The sequence below is a fragment of the Loxodonta africana genome, chromosome 3 (genome assembly GCF_030014295.1).
Source record: "Loxodonta africana isolate mLoxAfr1 chromosome 3, mLoxAfr1.hap2, whole genome shotgun sequence".
In the NCBI taxonomy this organism is placed as follows: domain Eukaryota; kingdom Metazoa; phylum Chordata; class Mammalia; order Proboscidea; family Elephantidae; genus Loxodonta; species Loxodonta africana.
The window spans coordinates 144,661,156-144,684,798 of NC_087344.1; the positions used below are offsets into that span (position 1 = coordinate 144,661,156).

The window sequence follows — 23,643 nt, forward strand, 5'->3', positions numbered from 1 at the left end:
CAGCCACTGTGGAAAATAGTTTGGTGGTTCCTCAGAAAGTTGAACATAGAACCATATGACTCAGCAGTCCCAATGCTAGGTATATACCCAGAAGAAATGAAAGCAGAAATGCAAATAGAAACTTGTACACCAGTGCTCATTGCAACAGTTTTCACAGTAGCCAAAATGTAAAAACAACTGAAATATCCATCAGCAGATGAATGGATAACAAAATGTGGGTATATACATACAATGTAATATTACTCAGCCATAAAGAGAAATGAAGTCCTGGTGCATGCCACAACATGGATGAACTTTAAAAACATTATCCTGAGCAAAAATAAGTCAGTCGTGAAAGGACAGATACCGTGTGATCTCACTTACATGAAATAAGCAAATATATAGAAACATGAAATAAGCAAATCAATAGTGGTTACCAGGGGTTGGCAGGCAAGTTTTGCTTAACGGCAGTGAATTTATGTTAATGGTGGTGGCATAATTTGGAAATGGGTAGTGAGAATGGTTGCACAATTTAAATAATATAATCACTGTCACCAAATTATACATGTAGAAATTATTGAATTGGTGTATGTTTTGCTGTGTATATTTTCACCACAGTAAAAAATAATAATACAAAAAAGCTATTAAAAAAAATAGTTGGCAGGCTTGATTTGGCTTATGGGCCATCGTTTGCCAACCTCTGACTAATTTACCATAGCACCTCGGAGAACTTTTATGAGGATTAAGTAAATTAGTATTTAGAAAGTACTTGTAATAGCTCCTGGTACAGAGTAGCATTAATAAATTTTGGCTCTCATGTTTTTGTTGTTAGTATTTGTCATGGATTGAATTGTGTCCCCAACACGCATGTGCCAACTTGACTAGGCCGTGATTCCCAGTACTGTATAAGTGTTCTCTATTTTGTGATCCGATGTAATTGTCCTCCATTTTGTGGTATTGTATGATTATCCTTCATTTTATGTGTTGTAAATCCGAAACCTCTATATGTTAATAAGGCATTAGTATAGTAGCGTGGTGTTATCTTAAGTCAAAGTCATTCCCTCACTTAAGTCACTGCCTTAAGTCACACCCTTACTCAAGTTACATCCTTGCTTGAGTCACACCTTTTATCCTACAAGAGATAAAAGGAGAGAGAAGCAAGCAAAGATGAGAGAGACCTCACTACCACTAAGAGCTTGGGGTGGAACATGTCCTTTGGACCCAGGGTCCCTGTGCTCAGAACCTTCTAGACCTAGGAGATTGATGCCAAGACACATGGAGATCTCCAAGTAACGCCAGGCACACAGATGTTGAATGGAGACAAGGATCTTCCCCTAGAACCGACAGAGACAGAAAGTCTTCTAGAGCTGGCACCCTGAATTTGAACTTCTGGCCTCCTAAACTGTGAGAGAATAAATTTGTTTGTTAAAGCCATCCACTTGTGGTATTTCTGTTATAACAACACTAGATAACTAAGATAGTATTATTATGGCACAATATTGGAAATAATAAAAATGGTGAACAGAAATAGGGTTAAATAAATTATGGAACACCCCTAATGTAAAATATTGTAGATCCATTTAAATATCATGTTCTAAAATACCAGTATTAATAAATGGCATAGGAACATGTTTATAATATATTAAATGAAAAAAAGAAATTATATTTATCATATGACTCCTTTTATTTTTTAATAAGTAACATAAGCTCTGGGGACCATGGTCTAAAGGAACATCTAGCTCAATTGGCGTAACATAGTTTATAGAGAAAATGTTCTACATTCTACTTTGGTGAGTAGCGCGTGGGGCCTTAAAAGCCTGTAAGCGGCCATCTAAGATACTCCACTGGTGTCATCCCTTCTGGAGCAAGGAAGAATGAAGAAAATGAAGATGCAAGGGAAAGATTAGTCCAAAGGAATAAGGGACCACATCTTCCATGGCCTCCACCAGACCGAGTCCAGTATAATTAGATGGTTCCCGGCTACCGCCATTGACTGCTCTGACAGGGATCGCAATAGAGAGTCCTGGACAGAGCTGGAGAATAATATAGAACAAATTCTAACTCACAAAAAAAGACCAGACTTACTGGCCTGACAGAGTATGGCCCCTGGACACCCTTTTAGCTCAGAAGTGAAGTCACTCCTGAGGTTTATCCCTCAGCCAAAGATAAGACAGGCCCATAAAGCGAAATGAAACCAAAGGGGCACAGCAGCCCAGGGGCAAGGACTAGAAGGCAGGAGGGGACAGGAAAGCAGGTAAAAGGGAACCCACGGTCAAGAAGGGAGAGTGTTGACATGTCATGGGGTTGTTAACCAGTGTCGTAAAACAACGTGTACCAGCTGTTTAATGAGAAAACTAGTTTGTTCTTTAAACCTTTGTCTAAAGTACAATAAAAAAAGAAAGTAATGTATTTTATATACACATATACATGGAAAACAACTAGGAATAGACCAAGCTAGATTATTTAACTTTTAAATATGATTCTTTATTGTTTTTCTCCACTGGATATATACTGTTTTTAATATTAAACTACTTTGATCAGAACACAAAAAATTGAACCGGGTTCACTGAGGACCCTTCCAGTTATGATACGTTGCCATTTATACTTTACTTATGTTTTAATTGCTTAGTAAATTAAAGTTTATCTTCAGGGAGAGCTGATTGGAATGGACTAGGTGGACATTTACATTTTTCAACCTATTTTTTCAAATTAAAGGAAAGTTGTTTTGCTTTAGGATTCCTGGAAATCTATGTCAGGGTACCAACCAATGGGAATAGCATTCCCACCCACACTGCCTCTCAGTTGGTATGAACAGTAGCCCCGGGCTTTGGGACCACATTCCCTGAGCAACCACAGTCTTTTCAGTGATACAAAGGTAGAACACTGATGCACAGAGGTGAGCAACATTCCCCAGCCCTTCCCTGGTATTTGGACGTACATATTTGCCTTTCTTATTTATCAAAGGGAGATTAGGACTCAATATTTAATTGCCATTGTGTCTGGAAGTCACACAAATGAAGACTGGGAAAGGGAGCTTCAGAACCCAGCAGCCTCCTTCATCAGTCTCAGTGTTGGTAACTAAGGTGAATTTATTTTTTAAAAAATCCTTCACAATAATCAAGTTTTATCCAAATCTAATCAGCTAGTTTCTGGATACCCCCAAAATTCTAAACTATGTTGAAAATAATTAGGTTCTACAACCTTGAAGGTAACTATTCCAAATAGATTTTGCCCTAATATATGCTTTAGAATCTGAAGTTTAAAGGGACTGTGCATTGTAACCTTTAAGTTTAGGTAAAAAATAGCTAAAATTTATTTTTAGTAAGTGAATCGTTAATGAATTTACATGCCAACTAGGATTCACATCTAAGATTTGCATGTGGTATTGTATGATTTAGTAATTTTTTTTTTAGACCAAGCATGGCCTAGTGGTTAAGAGCTAACACTGCTAACCAAAAGTTCAGTAGTTCAAATCCACCAGGCACTCCTTGGAAACCCTATGGGGCTGTTTTACTTACTCTGCCCTGTAGGGTCGCTATGAGTCAGAACTGACTCGACAGCAATGGGTTTAGACCAAGTATGGCGCCTTGTTGTTGTGTGCTCAGCTACTAACCAAAAGGTTGGCAGTTTGAACCCACCAGCAGCTATGAGGGAGAAAGACCTGGCAATCTGTTCCTGAAAAGATTACAACCTAGGGAATCCAATGGGGCAGTTTTGCTCTGTTACATGGGGTTGCCATGAGTCAGAATCGACTCGACGGCAGCAGGTTTGGTTTGGTTTTTGGAGCAGATCACCAGGTCTTTTCTCCTGTGGAGCTGCTGGTGGGTTCAAGCCTCCAACCTCTTAGTTAGTGGCTGAGTGCTTAACCCTTAACCAGGGCTCCCTCCTGCAGGGGAAAATGGATACCTGATTTGCCCATTCTGGGTGCCAGAATCTTAACTGAAATAAAAGGGTCGTTGATAGTTACTGAGCCCATGATATGAAATGAAAACTGTACTTAGTCAACTTAAACATATACAACTACAAATACAATTAATAGATTCTAATAGCAACTTCCAGTTCTACCCCACTAAGGAAAAAGAAAGAAACCTTAGTCAGAATGACCAAGAAAATCATCTCTCTTCTAGCTGGTCCACATTGCTTTTCTCCTGACCCCTAGACCCTGCTTTGCAGATCCTTTCCTGTATGTGCTTTGGTGTAGTAGCTAGTCTCCAAAGATGGTTCCCAAGTGAACCACGCCTTCTGGTATTCATGTCCTTCTGTAGTCCCCTCTACATCAATCTGGTGGCCCTGTGTAACCAAAAGAAGTCGGCAGAAGTGATGCAGCTTCCACCTAGGTCTCGTAGAACACTTGCTCTGAGGGAATTTAGCCATCATGTAAAGTAGCCTGACTATCCTGAGGCCACCATGCTCTGAAGAAGCCCAGCTAACCACAGGAAGAAGTCATGAAGAGAGAAGGAGATGCCCAGCCAGTTCCCAGCTATTCCAGCCACCCCAGCCGAGAGATTGGATGTGTGAGTGAAGAAGCCTTCCCTACAACCCAGTCCTTCCTGTGAGAACTGCCCAGCTGAGTCCAGTCAACCCACAGAACTACAAGTGATAAATACATTGTTATAAGCCGCTAAGTTTTGGGATGGTTTATTACACAGCAGTAGAAAATCAGAACACTTAGCTTTCTTAGCCCCTGCCCTTCTGTACTGGAATGTTGAAGAACCCTATGACTGAGTTCTTATCGTTGCAATTGCAAATACTAACCTTCCAGTGTTAATGGAGGCTACACCTCCCTCCCATAAACCTGTAACCAGTTGCCATAGGGTCCATTCTGGCTCATAGCGACCCCATGTGTTCCAGAGTAGAACAGTGCTCCACAGGGTTTTCAATGACTGATCTTTCAGAAGTGGGTACCGGACCTTTCTTTCTGGTGCCTCTGGGTGAATTCGAACAGCCAACCTTTCTGTTAATAGCTGAGCACATAACCATTTGCGCCACCCAGGGACTCCTCTCCCTCCCATATGCTCTATAAAATGCTGGCTGTCTACATTTTCATTACATCTTCTGTGTGTCTTCCTTAAACCTGGCTTTGGTCTGTTTTCTTCACCATGCAGCCCTCTCTAAACTGTACCTGGCCTGTGTTCTCTTCCTAAAGCAGCAGCAAAGAAAAGGATTATAGAGTCTTCAGTTTTTGCCTGGAAAAGTCACTTCCTCCTTGTCTAGGAATTGAAATCGTAGCCCCATGGGGAATTCTGTCACACTTCCCATGTAACACCTTTGGACTTCCTCTTGGCACCACTGACTTAGAGCTGAAACTATTTATTCCAAGCCTAATATATGGGCTGTATATTCACACATAATCAAGTGGTCGAACTGTATGTTCTCAAAGTCTCTCCCAGACCTTCTGAGTCCATAATTTCCAGGGACACTGAGTGGATTGTATGGGATGCACAATTAGAGTGTTTCACAAAGTGCTTGGCACAGAGTGCTGGCCCATGTCGTGTTCTTTTTTGACAGAGCTTGAAGAAAAGAGTATATATTTTTTAAGTTTATGTATTGGTTGTCTATAAAACTAAATTGTTCCTAGTTCGTTGTGTAGTGCCTGGGGTGTTAAAAGTTTGCAAGCAGCCATCCGAGGCACAATTGATCTCTATTCATCTTGTGCAACTGAGAAAGAAGGAGAGTCAAGAATAGGCGGAGGAAATGGAATGTGTGACTAATGGCCTCCATGAACAACTGCCTCCTTTGCCATGAGACCAGAACTGGATCGTGCCTGGCTACCATTACTGAACATTTTGATCAAAGATGCTATAGAAGAATCCTGATCAAAAAGGGGAAAATGCAGAACAGAATTTAAAATTCTCATGGACTCCAGATTTTCTGGAGCCATGGAGGCTGGATGAACCCCCAAAAGTATTACTGTGAGATAACCTTTAAACCTTAAACAGAAAGTATCCCCTGAAGTCTTCTTAAAACCAAAGTATAGTTTAGCTTAACTAGTAAAGAATGTTTGCCTTGACCATTGTGCTCTTTTAAGCACTATCTGAGATCAGACTGATAACAGGGACTCAAAAGATAGGAAACTTAGAGTGCAGTGAGTTTGTGTTAATGGGGGAGGAACAACAGAAAAGGAAGGTGAGAATGGTTGCATAACTCGAAGAATCTACTCATGTAGAAATTGTTCAATTGGTGTATGCTCTGCTATGTATATTCTCAACAGCAACAATAAAAAAGTAAATTATTGAAAAACTAAATTGTTTACTTTTAAGTCACATAGTGGAGTAGTATGCAAAAACAGAAAAGATAGAACAAACTGGCTCTGTGCTTGGCGTGGATAAATCTCACAATGTAATGTTGAGAGACGGATGCAAGCCATAGGAGACTGTGTGACCTATATTTACCTAAATACAGTTTACAGGAATCAAAATCAAGCTCTGTATTTTAGGGGTACATGATCAGTGGTTAAATTACATAGAAAAGCACATAAATGATTATCACAGAAATCAAAAGCATGTTGGCCCTTTATTGGGGTGGGAGGAGGACTCTCTTAATCCAAGTGGTAGTTACGTGGGTATTTGCTTTATAATTATCATTTAGGCCATACATACATATTTTAAACAATTCTATATGAATGATGTATTTCACAGTAAAAAAATTTTTTAAAAATGTTTTTAAGTAGCAATCAGGAGACTTCTACATCCTAAAGGTATATTTTTAGATAACATATTAAACACATACAGCCATATACAAACACATATATATACAAATATAACTATACTTGTATGTATATATAAATATATTACAAATAAATAGTTTTTCTGATTAAAAAGTAATACATATTAATTATAGAAAATTTGTATGATAGAGAAGAAAATTAAAATCATCCATAATCCTACTGTTCTTGACGTTTTGAGATAACCACACTGGACATCTTGGTTTATTTCCTTGCGGTTTCTTCTGTGTTCGTTTGTGACTTCCTTTTTTTTTTTTTAAAGCAAATTGGGAACATACCATACATGTTGTTTTAAAAGCTAATTTTTTTCACTTACTATATTACTATATTATGAGTATTTTGCCACACTTTGACACCTCTTCAAAATAGTGATTTACTGTTGGTGCCTAGCCATAGGCTTGAGAATTACTCCATGCAATTAACTGCCCAGGTGTTCTTGCATTTTTGTGCTGTCAGCCTCAAAACGTAAGAAATATGAACCAGCATTCAGAGAAAATTTTCTGCTCCTTGTTGAATTGACTCGACGGCAGTGGGTTTTGGGTTGGGTTGAAATTTTATTTCTAGAGTTCTCATAAAATGAAAACAGAAAATGTGCTTATGCAAATAGAACCTTTAGAATTTAGATAATACAGAAAACAACTAGAATTTTTTCTATAAATATGAAAATTCACCTTTAGAAAGATGAAGAGTGCTAAAACTCTGACCATGAGACTAATGTGCCTTTTGACAAGGAATTGCCCTTCTTTGAGAAACATGGATACACTCTGGGAAAGTTTTGTCATAAAAACTGCTTTCATGCTTAAGAAAAGCTGAGGAGGAGCATGAGCATTTCAAACGCCATTCTTTCCACTATTTTAAACTTCTGAACACTAAGGGTTTTCCTTGTTTAGAATGATGTAATTTTTTTTTCTCTATCATAGCTGTCTTGTGAAAATTATCACTAGGGAGTTTAAATTAAGTGCGTTTAGATATTCCTCATCTTATTGGGTTTTCTAATAGGCGTCTGTCTTAGGCTAGGTTCTCTAGAGAAGCAAAACTAGTGAAGCGTGTATAATACATATATATAGAGAGAGTTTATTATCTCAAGGAAATGGCTCAGTGGTTATAGAGGCTGGCAAGTCCCAAGTCCATGGGTCAGGTGTCAGGCTGGAGGCTTCTTCTGACTCACGTAGCTGCAGGGGCTGCTGAACCCAAGATTGGCAGGTCAGATGGCAGTCTGCGGTTCATAGGCTGTGGAGGCTAACAAATCCCGAGATTAGCAGGCTCGAGTCCCAAGAACCGGAGGTCAGATGATGGTGAGCTGAATGTAGGAGCCAGAGCAAAAGTGAGATTTGCCAGAGTGCCCATATATATTAGGCCACACGCCCAAGGAAACCCCCCTTACAACTGATTGATCACATCAGATCACATCATGGAGGTGGTTACATTGAACGACTTATGGGAGATCACAAAATGGAGGATAATTACATCACATCACAAAATGGAGAATAATTACATCATTATATACCTGCCAAGCTACATCATAGCTCCCAAACCACTGAGAATCATGGCCCAGCCAAAGTGACACACAACCTTAACCATCTCATCTTCTAGCTGGCAGTGAGATACCCTTAAATAAGGGATGGAATCCTTTCCAAAGAAAGTTCCTTTGCATGTGTTGTGGTATACAGATAACTGTTTACCCTATAAATATTTTTTTATATCTCTGTACTTTACATCTAGCATGTTTTTCCCCAAAAGCATTACTACTGTAAATATCTAGATTTTATTTAAAGAAAAGGGTAAAAATTATGTTTGTGATATAGGTCAATAATTAGCTCTTTTCAACCAGATAACTCCTTAAAATGCTGTAAAGACCAGTTAGCTACAGTATTGCCAATATAACAATTTTTTAAAAATTGTTTTTTTGAAGATTATCTCAGTGTAACTGGTAGTTGAAAAATTCCGATAAAAAAGGCAAACGTGTCTCTCAGTTTTTTCAATGAAATGATGAAATAGTTGAGCCTATGCATTTGCAAGTGATAGCCTTATCAATTTGTCATATTGTCTGAATGTTTCAAGTACACTAAATATCTTAATTAAAATATTTGTGGGCAAAAGTAAAGATATAGATATTTTTCTTCCCTACTTCTCAAAATTAAGAGCATCTGTGTAGGGGCTATTTAGGAGTAAAGTAAATGAGACTATGTTTTCCATGTTTATGAAAGATATTAAATATGAAAAATAGGTAAACAATAGATAGTATTTTTTTAAATAATTTTTATTGTGCTTTAAGTGAAAGTTTACAAATCAAGTCAGTCTCTCACATATAAACTTACATACACCTTACTACATACTCCCATTTACTCTCCCCCTAATGAGTCAGCCTGCTCCCTCCTTCCAGTCTCTCCTTTCCTGACCATTTTGCCAGTCGCTAACCCTCTCTACCCTCCCATCTCCCCTCCAGACAGGAGATACCAACACAGTCTCAAGTGTCCACCTGATACAAGTAGCTCTCTCCTCATCAGTATCTCTCTCCAATCCATTGTCCAGTCCCTTCCATGTCTGATGAGTAGTCTTCGGGAATGGTTCCTGTCCTGGGCCAAGAGAAGGTTTGGGGACCATGACCACCAGGATTCTTCTAGTCTCAGGAGAATTTGGGGTCTGCATCCCACTGATCTCCTGCTCCTGCAGGGGTTTTCTCTTGTGCTCCCTGTCAGGGCAGTCATCGGTTGTGGCCGGGCACCGTCTAGTTCTTCTAGCCTCAGGATGATGTAACTCTCTAGTTCATATGGCCCTTTCTGTCTCTTAGGCTCATAATTATCTTGTGTCCTTGGTGTTCTTCATTCTCCTTTGATCCAGATGGGTTGAGACCAATCGATGCATCTTAGATGGCCGCTTGTTAGCATTTAAGACCGCAGACGCCACATTTCAAAGTGGGATGCAGAATGTTTTCTTTCTTTTTGTTTTATTTTATTTTATTAAGCTTCAAGTGAACGTTTACAAATCCAATCAGTCTGTCACGTATAAGTTTACATACATCTCATTCCCTACTCCCACTTGCTCTCCCCCTCTTGAGTCAGCCCTTTCAGTCTCTCCTTTCGTGACAATTTTGCCGGCTTCTCTCTCTCTCTATCCGCCCATCCCCCCTCCAGACAAGAGTTGCCAACACAATCTCAAGTGTCCACCTGATATAATTAGCTCACTGTTCATCAGCGTCTCTCTCCCACCCACTGACCAGTCCCTTTCATGTCTGATGAGTTGTCTTCGGGGATGGTTCCTGTCCTGTGCCAACAGAAGGTCTGGGGACCATGGCCGCTGGGATTCCTCTAGTCTCAGTCAGACCATTAAGTTTGGTCTTTTTATGAGAATTTGGGGTCTGCATCCCACTGATCTCCTGCTCCCTCAGGGGTTCTCTGTTGTGCTCCCTGTCAGGGCAGTCATCGATTGTGGCCGGGCACCAACTAGTTCTTCTGGTCTCAGGATGATGTAGGTCTCTGGTTCATGTGGCCCTTTCTGTCTCTTGGGCTCTTAGTTGTCGTGTGGCCTTGGAGTTCTTCATTTTCCTTTGCTCCAGGTGGGTTGAGACCAATTGATGCATCTTAGATGGCCGCTTGTTAGCATTTAAGACCCCAGACGCCACATTTCAAAGTGGGATGCAGAATGATTTCATAATAGAATTATTTTGCCAATTGACTTAGAAGTCCCCGCAAATCGTGTTCCCCAGACCCCCGCCCTTGCTCTGCTGACCTTTGAAGCATTCATTTTATCCCGGAAACTTCTTTGCTTTTGGTTCAGTCCAATTGAGCTGACCTTCCATGTATTGAGTATTGTCTTTCCCTTCACCTAAAGCATTTCTTATCTACTGATTAATCAATAAAAAACCCTCTCCCACCCTCCCTCCCTCCCCCCCTCGTAACCACAAAAGTATGTGTTCTTCTCAGGTTTACTATTACTCAAGATCTTATAATAGTGGTCTTATACAATATTTGTCCTTTTGCCTCTGACTAATTTCGCTCAGCATAATGCCTTCCAGGTTCCTCCATGTTATGAAATGTTTCACAGATTCGTCACTGTTCTTTATCGATGCGTAGTATTCCATTGTGTGAATATACCACAATTTATTTACCCATTCATCCGTTGATGAACACCTTGGTTGCTTCCAGCTTTTTGCTATTGTAAACAGAGCTGCAATAAACATGGGTGTGCATATATCTGTTTGTATGAAGGCTCTTGTACCTCTAGGGTATATTCCGAGAAGTGGGATTTCTGGGTTGTATGGTAGTTCTATTTCTAACTGTTTAAGATAACGCCAGATAGATTTCCAAAGTGGTTGTACCATTTTACATTCCCACCAGCAGTGTATAAGAGTTCCAATCTCTCCGCAGCCTCTCCAACATTTATTATTTTGTGTTTTTTGGATTAATGCCAGCCTTGCTGGTGTGAGATGGAATCTCATCGTAGTTTTAATTTGCATTTCTCTAATGGCTAATGATCGTGAGCATTTTCTCATGTACCTGTTTGCTGCGTGAATATCTTCTTTAGTGAAATGTGTGTTCATATCCTTTGCCCACTTTTTGATTGGGTTGTTTGTCTTTTTGTGGTTGAGTTTTGACAGAATCATGTAGATTTTAGAGATCAGGCGCTGGTCGAAGATGTCATAGCTGAAAATTCTTTCCCAGTCTGTAGGTGGTCTTTTTACTCTTTTGGTGAAGTCTTTAGATGAGCATAGGTGTTTGATTTTTAGGAGCTCCCAGTTATCTGGTTTCTCTTCATCATTTTTGGTAATGTTTTCTATTCTGTTTATGCCTTGTATTAGGGCTCCTAGGGTTGTCCCAATTTTTTCTTCCATGATCTTTATCGTTTTAGTCTTTATGTTTAGGTCTTTGATCCACTTGGAGTTAGTTTTCGTGCATGGTGTAAGGTATGGGTCCTGTTTCATTTTTTTGCAAATGAATATCCAGTTATGCCAGCACCATTTGTTAAAAAGGCTTTCTTTTCCCCAATTAATTGACATTGGTCCTTTGTCAAATATCAGCTGCTCATACGTGGATGGATCTATGTCTGGGTTCTCAATTCTGTTCCATTGGTCTATGTGCCTGTTGTTGTACCAGTACCAGGCTGTTTTGACTACTGTGGCTGTATAATAGGTTCTGAAATCAGGTAAAGTGAGGCCTCCCACTTTCTTCTTCTTTTTCAGTAGTGCTTTGCTTATCCGGGGCTTCTTTCCCTTCCATATGAAATTGGTGATTTGTTTCTCTATCCCCTTAAAATATGACATTGGAATTTGGATCGGAAGTGCGTTAAATGTATAGATGGCTTTTGGTAGAATAGACATTTTTACTATGTTAAGTCTTCCTATCCATGAGCAAGGTATGTTTTTCCACTTAAGTATGTCCTTTTGAATTTCTTGTAGTAGAGCTTTGTAGTTTTCTTTGTATAGGTCTTTTACATCCTTGGTAAGATTTATTCCTAAGTATCTTATCTTCTTGGGGGCTACTGTGAATGCTATTGATTTGGTTATTTCCTCTTCGGTGTTCTTTTTATTGATGTAGAGGAATCCAAGTGATTTTTGTATGTTTATTTTATAACCTGAGACTCTGCCAAACTCTTCTATTAGTTTCAGTAGTTTTCTGGAGGATTCCTTAGGGTTTTCTGTGTATATAATCATGTCATCTGCAAATAGTGATAACTTTACTTCTTCCTTGCCAATCCGGATACCTTTTATTTCTTTGTCTAGCCTAATTGCCCCGGCTAGGACTTCCAGCACGATGTTGAATAAGAGCAGTGATAAAGGGCATCCTTGTCTGGTTCCCGTTCTCAAGGGAAATGCTTTCAAGTTCTCTCCATTTAGAGTGATATTGGCTGTTGGCTTTGCATAGATGTCCTTTATTATGTTGAGGAATTTTCCTTCAATTCCTATTTTGGTAAGAGTTTTTATCATAAATGGGTGTTGGACTTTGTCAAATGCCTTTTCTGCATCAATTGATAAGATCATGTGGTTTTTGTCTTTTATTTATGTGATGGATTACATTAATGGTTTTTCTGATATTAAACCAGCCTTGCATACCTGGTTGAAATCCCACTTGATCATGGTGAATTATTTTTTTGATATGTTGTTGGATTCTATTGGCTAGAATTTTGTTGAGGATTTTTGCATCTATGTTCATGAGAGATATAGGTCTATAATTTTCTTTTTTTGTAATGTCTTTACCTGGTTTTAGTATCAGGGAGATGGTGGCTTCATAGAATGAGTTGGTTAGTATTCCGTCATTTTCTATGCTTTGGAATACCTTCAGAAGTAGTGGTGTTAACTCTTCTCTGAGAGTTTGGTAGAACTCTGCAGTGAAGCCGTCCGGGCCAGGGCTTTTTTTTGTTGGGAGTTTTTTGATTACCGTTTCAATCTCTTTTTTTGTTATGGGTCTATTTAGTTGTTCTACTTCTGAATGTGTTAGTTTAGGTAGGTAGTGTTTTTCCAGGAATTCATCCATTTCTTCTAGGTTTTCAAATTTGTTAGAGTACAATTTTTCATAATAATCTGAAATGATTCTTTTAATTTCATTTGGTTCTGTTGTGATGTGGTCCTTCTCGTTTCTTATTCGGGTTATTTGTTTCCTTTCCTGTATTTCTTTAGTCAGTCTAGCCAATGGTTTATCAATTTTGTTAATTTTTTCCAAGAACCAGCTTTTGGCTTTGTTAATTCTTTCAATTGTTTTTCTGTTCTCTAATTCATTTAGTTCAGCTCTAATTTTTATTACTTGTTTTCTTCTGGTGCCTGATGGATTCTTTTGTTGCTCAGTTTCTATTTGTTCAAGTTGTCGGGACAGTTCTCTGATTTTGGCTCGCTCTTCTTTTTGTATGTGTGCATTTATCGATATAAATTGGCCTCTGAGCACTGCTTTTGCTGTGTCCCAGAGGTTTTGATAGGAAGTATTTTCATTCTCGTTGCTTTCTAAGAATTTCCTTATTCCCTCCTTGATGTCTTCTATAACCCAGTCTTTTTTCAGGAGGGTATTGTTCATTTTCCAAGTATTTGATTTCTTTTCCCTAGTTTTTCTGTTATTGATCTCTAGTTTTATTGCCTTGTGGTCTGAGAAGATGCTTTGTAATATTTCGATGTTTTGGACTCTGCAAAGTTTTGTTTTATGACCTAATACGTGGTCTATTCTAGAGAATGTTCCATGTGCACTAGAAAAAAAAGTATATTTTGCAGCAGTTGGGTGGAGAGTTCTGTGTAAGTCAATGAGGTCAAGTTGGTTGATTGTTGTAATTAGATCTTCCGTGTCTCTATTGAGCTTCTTACTGGATGTCCTGTCCTTCTCCGAAAGTGGTATGTTGAAGTCTCCTACTATAATTGTGGAGGTATCTATCTCACTTTTCAATTCTGTTAAAATTTGATTTATGTATCTTGCAGCCCTGTCATTGGGTGCATAAATATTTAATATGGTTATGTCTTCCTGATCAATTGTCCCTTTTATCATTATATAGTGTCCTTCTTTATCCTTTGTGGTGGATTTAAGTCTAAAGTCTATTTTGTCAGAAATTAATATTGCTACTCCTTTTTTGCTTATTGTTTGCTTGATATATTTTTTTCTATCCTTTGAGTTTTAGTTTGTTTGTGTCTTCAAGTCTAAGGTGTGTCTCTTGTAGGCAGCATATAGATGGATCGTGTTTCTTTATCCAGTCTGTGACTCTCTGTCTCTTTATTGGTGCATTTAGTCCATTTACATTCAGCGTAATTATGGATAAATAAGTTTTTAGTGCTGTCATTTTGATGCCTTTTTATGTGTGTTGTTGACAACTTCATTTTTCCACATACTTTTTTGTGCTGAGGCGTTTTTCTTAGTAAATTGTGAGATCCTCATTTTCATAGTGTTTCACTTTATGTTAGTTGAGTCGTTACGTTTTTCTTGGCTTTTATCTTGAGTTATAGAGTTGTTATACCTTTTTGTGGTTACCTTATTATTTACCCCTATTTTTCTAAGTAAAAACCTAACTTGTATTGTTCTATATCGCCTTGTATCACTCTCCATATGGCAGTTCAATGCCTCCTGTATTTAGTCCCTCTTTTTGATTATTGTGATCTTTTACCTATTGACTTCCATGATTCCCTGTTATGTGTATTTTTTTTTTTAATTAATCTTAATTTGTTTGTTTTTGTGATTTCCCTATTTGAGTTGATATCAGGACGTTCTGTTTTGTGACCTTGTGTTGTGCTGATATCTGATATTATTGGTTCTCTGACCAAACAATATCCTTTAGTATTTCTTGTAGCTTTGGTTTGGTTTTTGCAAATTCTCTAAACTTGTGTTTATCTGTAAATATCTTAATTTCTCCTTCATATTTCAGAGAGAGTTTTGCTGGATATATGATCCTTGGCTGGCAGTTTTTCTCCTTCAGTGTTCTGTATATGTCGTCCCATTCCCTTCTTGCCTGCATGGTTTGTGCTGAGTAGTCTGAACTTATTGTTTCTCCCTTGAAGGAAACCTTTCTTTTCTCCCTGGCTGCTTTTAAAATTTTCTGTTTATCTTTGGTTTTGGCGAGTTTGATGATAATATGTCTTGGTGTTTTTCTTTTTGGATCAATCTTAAATGGGGTTCGATGAGCATCTTGTATAGATATCCTTTCGTCTTTCATGATGTCAGGGAAGTTTTGTGTCAGGAGTTCTTCAACTATTTTCTCTGTGTTTTCTGTCCCCCCTCCCTGTTCTGGGACTCCAATCACCCGCAGGTTGTCCTTCTTGATAGAGTCCCACATGATTCTTAGGGTTTCTTCATTTTTTTTAATTCTTTTATCTGATTTTTTTTCAGCTATGTTGGTGTTGTTTCCCTGGTCCTCCAGATGTCCCAGTCTGCATTCTAATTGCTCGAGTCTGCTCCTCTGACTTCCTATTGCGTTGTCTAATTCTGTAATTTTATTGTTAATTTTTTGGATTTCTACATGCTGTCTCTCTATGGATTCTTGCAACTTATTAATTTTTCCAGTATGTTCTTGAATAATCTTTTTGAGTTCTTCAACAGTTTTATCAGTGTGTTCCTTGGCTTTTTCTGCAGTTTGCCTTATTTCATTTGTGATGTCTTGAAGCATTCTGTAAATTAGTTTTTTATATTCTGTATCTGATAATTCCAGGATTGTATCTTCATTTGGGAAAGATTTTGATTCTTTTGTTTGGGGGCTTGGAGAAGCTGTCATGGTCTACTTCTTTAAGTGGTTTGATATGGATTGTTGTCTCCGAGCCATCACTGGGAAACTAGTTTTTCCAGAAAATCCGCTAAAAAAAAATGGAGTCAGATCCCTATCAGAGTTCTCCCTCTGGTTCAGGCTGTTTGGATGTTAATGAAGCCGCCTGGTGAGGGTGGGGGAGGGAACAGAGAGATAGGAGAGTAGCACCTTAGAATATAGCCAGAGTTGCTTGTCTTGCTTGGAATGACTATTATATCTGAGATTCCCACAGGGCGCGTCGCCTATGTGTGCTGGCTGTGTGGAGATTGCCCCCGGGGGGTCTGGCCCGCTGGAGTCAAGGTCAGATCCTCCGCTTCCAGCCCCACGCCCAGCGTCAAGGCTCCCCTACTGGGACGGTGCACTCTTGACTCCAAAATCATTCGCTGCCTCCTGGGGACTTGTCATCCCTACAGCCGCGTTGCCGTGCCGCCTCTGCCAACCAGTTGGGCCGCCTCCCGGGGTTAGTTCAGGTGGGTGGAGCAGCTCCCCATGGTTGTGCCGTGACCGAGTGTCCCTGCTGGGACGCTGTTCTCCCCACTCCAATACCAGTCGCTGCCTCCCGGGGACTTCTCCTACCAGCTGCGTCCCACGCTGCCCACGCGACCCAACTGGGCCCCCTCCCAGGGTTAGTTCAGGGTGGTGGAGCAGCTCTCCATGTTTATGCCGTACCTGCGTCCAGTCCAAATCCCGGCGGGATGGTTCCCTGGCTGGGACGCTGCTCTCCCCGTTTCAAGACCAGTCACTGCCTCCCGGGGACTTCTCCTACCGGCTGCGTCCCACGCCGCCAGCGGAACCGGCTGGTCCCCCTCCCGGTGTTAGTTCAGGGGGGTGGAGCAGCTCTCTGTGCTTGTGCCATACCTGACTGTTACGCTGGCTCCAGGCTCTGAAAACAATCGCTGCTTCCCCGTATTAGTTCGTTCTCCGTCTCTAAATCTGTGTTTGTTGTTCAGGGTTCGTAGATTGTTATGTATGTGATCGATTCACTTGTTTTTCCGTGTCTTTGTTGTAAGAGGGATCCGAGGTAGCGTCTGCCTAGTCCGCCATCTTGGCTCCGCCCCCAGAATGTTTTCTTAATAGAATTTATTTTGCCAATTGACTTAGATGTCCCCTGAAGCCATAGTCCCCAAACCTCCGCCCTTGCTCCACTCACCTTCGAAGCATTCAGTTTATCCCAGAAACTTCTTTGCTTTTGGTCCAGTCCAGTTGAGCTGACCTTCCCTGTATTGAGTATTGTCCTTCCCTTCACCTAAAATAGTTCTTGTCTACTATCTAATCAGTAAATAACCCTCTCTCATCCTCCCTCCCTCCCCCCATCTTGTAACTACAAAAGAATGTGTTCTTCTCAGTTTAAACTATTTCTCAAGATCTTATAATAGTGGTCTTATACAATATTTGTCCTTTTGCATCTGAGTGATTTCACTCAGCATAATGCCTTCCAGGTTCCTCCATGTTATGAAATGTTTCACAGATTCCTCACTGTTCTTTATCGATGCGTAGTATTCCATTGTGTGAATACACCATAATTTATTTATCCATTCATCCGTTGATGAACACCTTGGTTGCTTCCAGCTTTTTGCTATTGTAAACAGTGCTGCAGTAAACATGGGTGTGCATAGATCTGTTTGTGTAAATCCTCTTATTTCTCTAGGATATATTCCGAGAAGTGGGATTTCTGGGTTGTATGGTAGTTCTATTTCTAACTTTTTAAGGAAATGCCAGATAGATTTCCAAAGTGGTTGTACCGTTTTACATTCCCACCAGCAGTGTATAAGAGTTCCAGTCAATAGAGAGTATTTTTAAATGGCCAAATTTTGTTGTGATGCCCCTCCTTTAGGCCTGTTTTTAAAACTTAATGTAAAATAATTTAAATAAGGTCAAAGATTTTCTGTTTATTTTGAAATAAAAGGTTTTCAGAATAAAGTCAAGGCATATTAAAAAAGAAGAAAAGTTACCACTGTTCTTTAGAGTAAAATTGATAGAGTTCATCATTTCCATATTTCCCATCTCCAGTGATTTTCTATTATTTATAATAAGATATTGGTAACCATTTATTTTAGTCATGAAGAACTGCTTCTCTTATGTCCAGAGAGATGTTGTTATATTTTTCTAATTAGTAATATTTTATGCCATAAAGGTCAACTTAAAATTATAGTGTCATACAGATTTTATTCTTTCAACCTTGTAATTTTTGTTGTCATTTGATTATGTAACCATAGTACAGGGTTTCTCTACCTCAGCACTGTTCACATTTTGGGCTGGATAATTCTTTGTTGCAGGGGGCTGTCCTCTGCATTGTAGGGTAGATATTTAGCAGCATCTCTGGCCTCTGTGAGTTGGAATCGACTCAATGGCAGTGGGTTTGGTTTTGGTTTTCTGGCCTCTGTACGCTAGGCACCAGTAGCGCTTCGCAATATGACACCCAAAATGTCTCCAGACATTGCCAGATGTCTCCTACGGGGTAGAATTGATTCCGTTGAGAACTACTGCTGTAGTATATTTACCGAAATTCTTATCATACTTTTCAGGAGTATGATTTGGAATGAAGTGATCTACCATTCATCAGTAGTTAGGCACAGAGTCAGCAGAATGAAAAAAAAACTTCTAGGCAGTAATTTTGGATGGTTCAGCATAAATAAAAAGGTCACAAACAAGAACTATTTTCCTTAATCAAACACTAGAATTGTCTAGGTAATTGGTACAGAACAGACCATTAGAAACATTATAGTGAATGCCACACAGGGAAATAAAATTAGTTTTTTTTTTTTTTATTAGCCATGATGTAATTTAATGCTGTTTCTTCCTTCCATCATTATTTTAAAATGTGAAGCAGCAGGATCTGCAGATATTAAAGAACATACAAAGGTCCTTTTACTATTTTGTGTTGCTTGCAAAATCACAGCAATTTTCCAAGGCATGCTGGAATAAAAATGTGTTTCACTCATTTGTCATTCTGTCTACAACAGGTGATGCCCAGTGCCCTGCTGGGAATGTCGTTAATCTAATTTCCTCTCCAAAATTCTTGGCATTCTGTATCATGATAAGAGTCAGCGGGCAAGCCAGTTCACAGGGTGTTTTTCAGTTTAAGCATACGCCAGAGGAAGTAGAAAAGTGTAGTTATTTGAGAGACATTAGAAAAGCAAAGTGGTTCCAAATTTTATTAAATTGGATATTCAGGAGGGAGAAATATTCAAGTCTTAGCTGCCAACATCTGTTAAGCTTTAATATGCACCTGAAAGCATTATAAGGCAGCTTTATTGAACATCTGTATAAACTTCCAGAGTAGATATTATTAATGGAGAATCCAAAGGACAGTTGCCATCACTAGACCTCTTGAGGTGGGTGAAGAAGCTGTGATAGGACCAAGTCCATTGGAGAGAGCCCTACTCACCAGCTCCGTGTTGTTTTCCTTAGTGACTTCTACCTGCAGCTGAGCAGGGCAGGAAGAGAAAAAAAAAAGCTAGTGTAAAGTCTTCCCCAATTCTCTTACTAAATGAATTTAGATTAATCTTGTTTCGAAACCCTGCCTCACAAGGTCATGGAAGCTGCGTAGGCACATCCAGACTCCCTGAGGGACCAAATTACTGGGCTGAGGGCTATGGGGACCATGGTTTCGGGGAACATCTAGCTCAATTGACATAACATAGTTTATAAAGAAAATGTTCTACATTCTACTTTGGTGAGTAGCGTCTGGGGCCTTAAAAGCTTGTAGGTGGCCGTCTAAGGTAACTCCACTGGATTCACCCTGTCTGGAGCAAGGGAAAATGAAGAAAACAATACACAAGGGAATATTAGTCCAAAGGACTTATGGACCACAAGTACTATAGCCTCCACCAGACTGAGTCCAGCACAACTAGATCGTGCCCAGCTACCACCACTGACTGCTCTGACAGGGATCACCATTCAGGGTCCTGGACAGAGCTGGAGAAAAATATAGAACAAAATTCTAACTCATAAAAAAAAAAAAGACCAGACTTACTGGTCTGACAGAGAACTGGAGAAACCCTGAGATTATGGCCCCCGGACACCATTATAGCTCAGCAATGAAGTCACTCCTGAGGTTTACCCTTCAGCCAAAGATTAGACAGGCCCATAAAACAAAACAAGACTAAGTGCGCACACCAGCCCAGGGGCAATGACCAGAAGGCAGGAGGGGACAGGAAAGCTGGTAATAGGAAACCCAAGGTCAAGAAAGGGAGAGTGTTGACATGTCTTGTGGTTTACAACCAATGTCACAAAACAATGTGTGTATTGTTTAATGAGAAACTAATTTGCTCTGTAAGCCTTGGTCTGAAATACAGTAAAAAAAAGTCAAAAAAGAAAAACCTGCCTCAAATCATGTAAACTATTAATATAAAATTGGACTTCTAAAAATAAAATCAAGACATGCTATCTGTGGTTCTTCAAGTGATAGACACTTCCAACTATTTGAAGGGTACTTGTATGGTACATTTACAGTTTTTGATCCCTGTAACGGAAAATGTGTGAAAGGGCCAAATGCTGTACCTGGCACATAGTAGAAAGTGTAATAGTTGCAGAATAAGGGAAGGGAATGTCTTGGTATGACAGTGAATGCCTTATTGTACAATATACAAAATTTAAAATCAGTAGGAAAAAAACATTAAGGAAACCAGAGTAATCTTTTCTTTTAGCATTTTATTATAGAAAATTCTAAACATACGAAAGAAGGCATGTGCCCGTTACTCAATTTCAACAATTATCAACTCGTGACCAATCTTGTTTCAGCTATACCCCCACGTACTTCTCCTCCCATGTTATTTTAAAACAAATTCCAGATATCGTATCATTTCATTCCTAGATATTTCAGGACCTATCTCTAAAAGATACTTGCTTTTTTCTTTCTTTTTAATAATTGTGTTTTTGGTAAAAGTTTACACAGTAAATTAGGTTCCCATTTAACAATGTCTTTTATACACATTCTGCTGCTATCCATAAAGTTTTCACCGGCCAATTTTTTTTCAGAAGTAGGTCGCCAGATCCTTCTTCTTGGTCTGTCTTAGTCTGGAAACCTTGCTGAAATGTGTTCACCGTGGGCGACCTTGCTGGTATTTTAAATACCAGTGGCATGGGTTCCAGCAACACATAAGCCACTACAGTAGCACGAACTGACAGACACATAGGAACATTGACAAGGAAATGCCAGAAATTTAAGCCGGATTCAGAGGACGTGGAATAAGGAATATCATTGCTGTTGTCAGATGGATCTTGGCTGAAAGCAGAGAATATCAGAAAGATGTTTACCTGTGTTTTGTTGACTACTGCAAAGGCATTGAACTGTTTGGATCATAACAAATTATGGATAACATTGTGAAGGATGGAAATTCTAGAACACTTAATTGTGCTCGTAAGGAACCTATACACAGACGAAGAGGCAGTCATTTGAACAGAATAAAGGCATCCTGTATGGTTTAAAATAAGGAAAGATGTGTGTCGGAATTGTATCCTTTCACCAAACTTATTCAATGTGTATGCTGAGCAGATAATCTGAGAAGCTGGACTATGTGAAGAACACAACATCAGGACTGGAGGAAGACTCATTAACAACCTGCATTATGCAGATGACACAACCTTGCTTGCTGAAAGGGAAGAGGGGTTGAAGCACTTACTGATGAAGATCAAAGGTCACAGCCTTTAGTAGGGATTACACCTCAACATAAAGAAAACAAAAATCCTCACAACTGGACCAATAAACATCATGATAAAATATTAAAGTTGTCAAGAATTTCATTTTACTTGGATCCATTATCAACATCCATGGAAGCAAGAAAAAAAAAATGGAAGCAGCAGTCAGGAAATCAACCAACATATTGCACTGGGCAAATCAGCTGCAAAAGACTTCTTTAAAGTGTTAAAAAGCAAAGATGTCACCTTGAGGACTAAGGTGCACCTGACCCAAGCCATGTTGTTTTCAGTTACATTGTATGCATGCAAAAGCTCAACAATAAATCAGGAAGACTGAGGAAGTATTGGTGCCTTTGAATTTTGGTGTTGGCAAAGAATATCGAATATACCATGGACTTCCAGAAGAACGAACAAATCTGTCTTGGTTGAAGTACAGCCAGAATGCTCCTTAGAAGCAAGGATGGCGAGACTTCGTCACCCGTCCTTTGAACATATTAACAGGATAGACCAGTCCCCGGAGAAGGACATCCTGCTTGGTAAGGTAGTGGGTCAGTGAAAAAGAGGAAGACTCTTGATGAGATGGATTGACACAGTGGCTGCAGCAATGGACTCAAACATAGTAAAGATTGTGAGGATGTTGCAGGACTTGGCAATGTTTTGTTCTGTTGCATATAGAGTCGCCATGAGTCGGAACTGACTCAATGGCATCTAACAACAACATCATACATATTGTTCAATGATATTGGTTATGTTTTTCACAATGTGTCAGCATTTTCATTATTTATGCTCTGGTAGTTCCATTTCCATTAATCTAGTTTCCCTGCCTCCCCATACTTTCTCATCTTTGGTTTAGGGTAACTTTTGATGGTTTGGTCTCACATACATGGTTTTTTAAAAGGAGCACGGCATTCACAGGTGACATTGTTTATTTTATGAGCCAATCTGTTGTTTAGGTGAAAAGTGGCCTCCGTTAGTGGTTTCAGTTCAAAATTTAAAGGTTATCTCAGGGCAATAGCCTCAGGGGTTCCACTAGTCTCAAGTAGTCCAGTAAGTCTGGCCCTTTTTAAGAATTTTAGTTTTGTTCTACATTTTTCTCCCGTTCTATCCAGGACCATCTATTGTGTCTCTCATCAGAACAGTCAGTAGTGGTAGCAAGGCATCATCTAGTTCTTCTGGTCTTAGGGTAGATGAGGCCATGGTTCATGTAGATTATTAGTCCTGTAGACTAGTTTCCTCTTTGGGTCTTTGGTTTTCTTCCTACTCTTTTGCTCCAGACCAGTAGAGACTAATAGCCATATCTTAGATGACCACTAGTTAGCTTCTAAGACCCCAGATGCTACTCACCAAAATGGGATGTAGAACAAAAACCTTACAAACTATGTTATGCCAATTGACTGAGTTATTCCATAATATTATAGTCTTGAGCCTTCAAAACCAGTAAACCAATCTCCGGAGGTATTTGTTTATGTCTAGGAAGCATCTGTAACTGTTGCCCCTATGTGCTTTATTTATATATATGAATATGTATGTACCACACACATACATGTATACACATATGAATGGCTTTTATCTTTAAACATTACCATACAACCATTAGCACACCTAAAAAATTAAGAGAATTCCTTAATATCGTCAGATTCCTGTCATTGCTCAAATTTTCAGTTGTTAAGTGTCATTTTTGTACAGCTATTCATTTGAATTAGGACTAAAAAAATCCACATATTGTGGTTATTTGATATATTTTGTTAAATAATTTTTAATTTTTAGCTTTTACCTCCCTCTTTCTCTTTTTTTCTTTTGCAGTTTATTTGTTGAAGAAGCTGGGTTGTTTGTACTGCAGTTTCCCAAGGTCTGGAGTTTGCTGATTGTATCCTCATAGTGTTACTTAATATGTTCCTCTGTCTCTTGTATTTCCTGTCAGTTCGTAGTTGGAGCTTGAGACTTGATCAGATTCAGGTTCGTTTTCTTTTTGGCAAGGACAAAATTATAACGATAAGACCAAATCATAGTGGTAGCATTATTGGCCTCTTGTTCAGTGCCTTGCATATTGATGTAGCTAACATTTGTTGAGTATTTACTATGTGCCCAGTGAAGTATTT

The 23,643-nt window shown here is 39.3% G+C and overlaps 1 protein-coding gene across 2 annotated transcripts in view; it reads left to right on the forward strand.

Annotated features, from left to right (window-relative positions):
- DIPK1A (divergent protein kinase domain 1A) overlaps positions 1–23,643 on the forward strand; it is a 135,635-nt gene that overhangs the window by 61,284 nt on the left and 50,708 nt on the right. Inside the window, exon 1 of one of the 2 annotated variants that reach the window (XM_010598104.3) lies at positions 23,332–23,500. The exons of the other annotated variant lie outside the window; for it this stretch is intronic. Within the exon in view, the coding sequence (XP_010596406.2) occupies positions 23,435–23,500 (66 nt within the window). The 5' untranslated portion in view covers positions 23,332–23,434. Of the gene's footprint in view, positions 1–23,331; positions 23,501–23,643 lie in introns of those variants that run through there. 2 annotated transcript variants of the gene reach the window in all.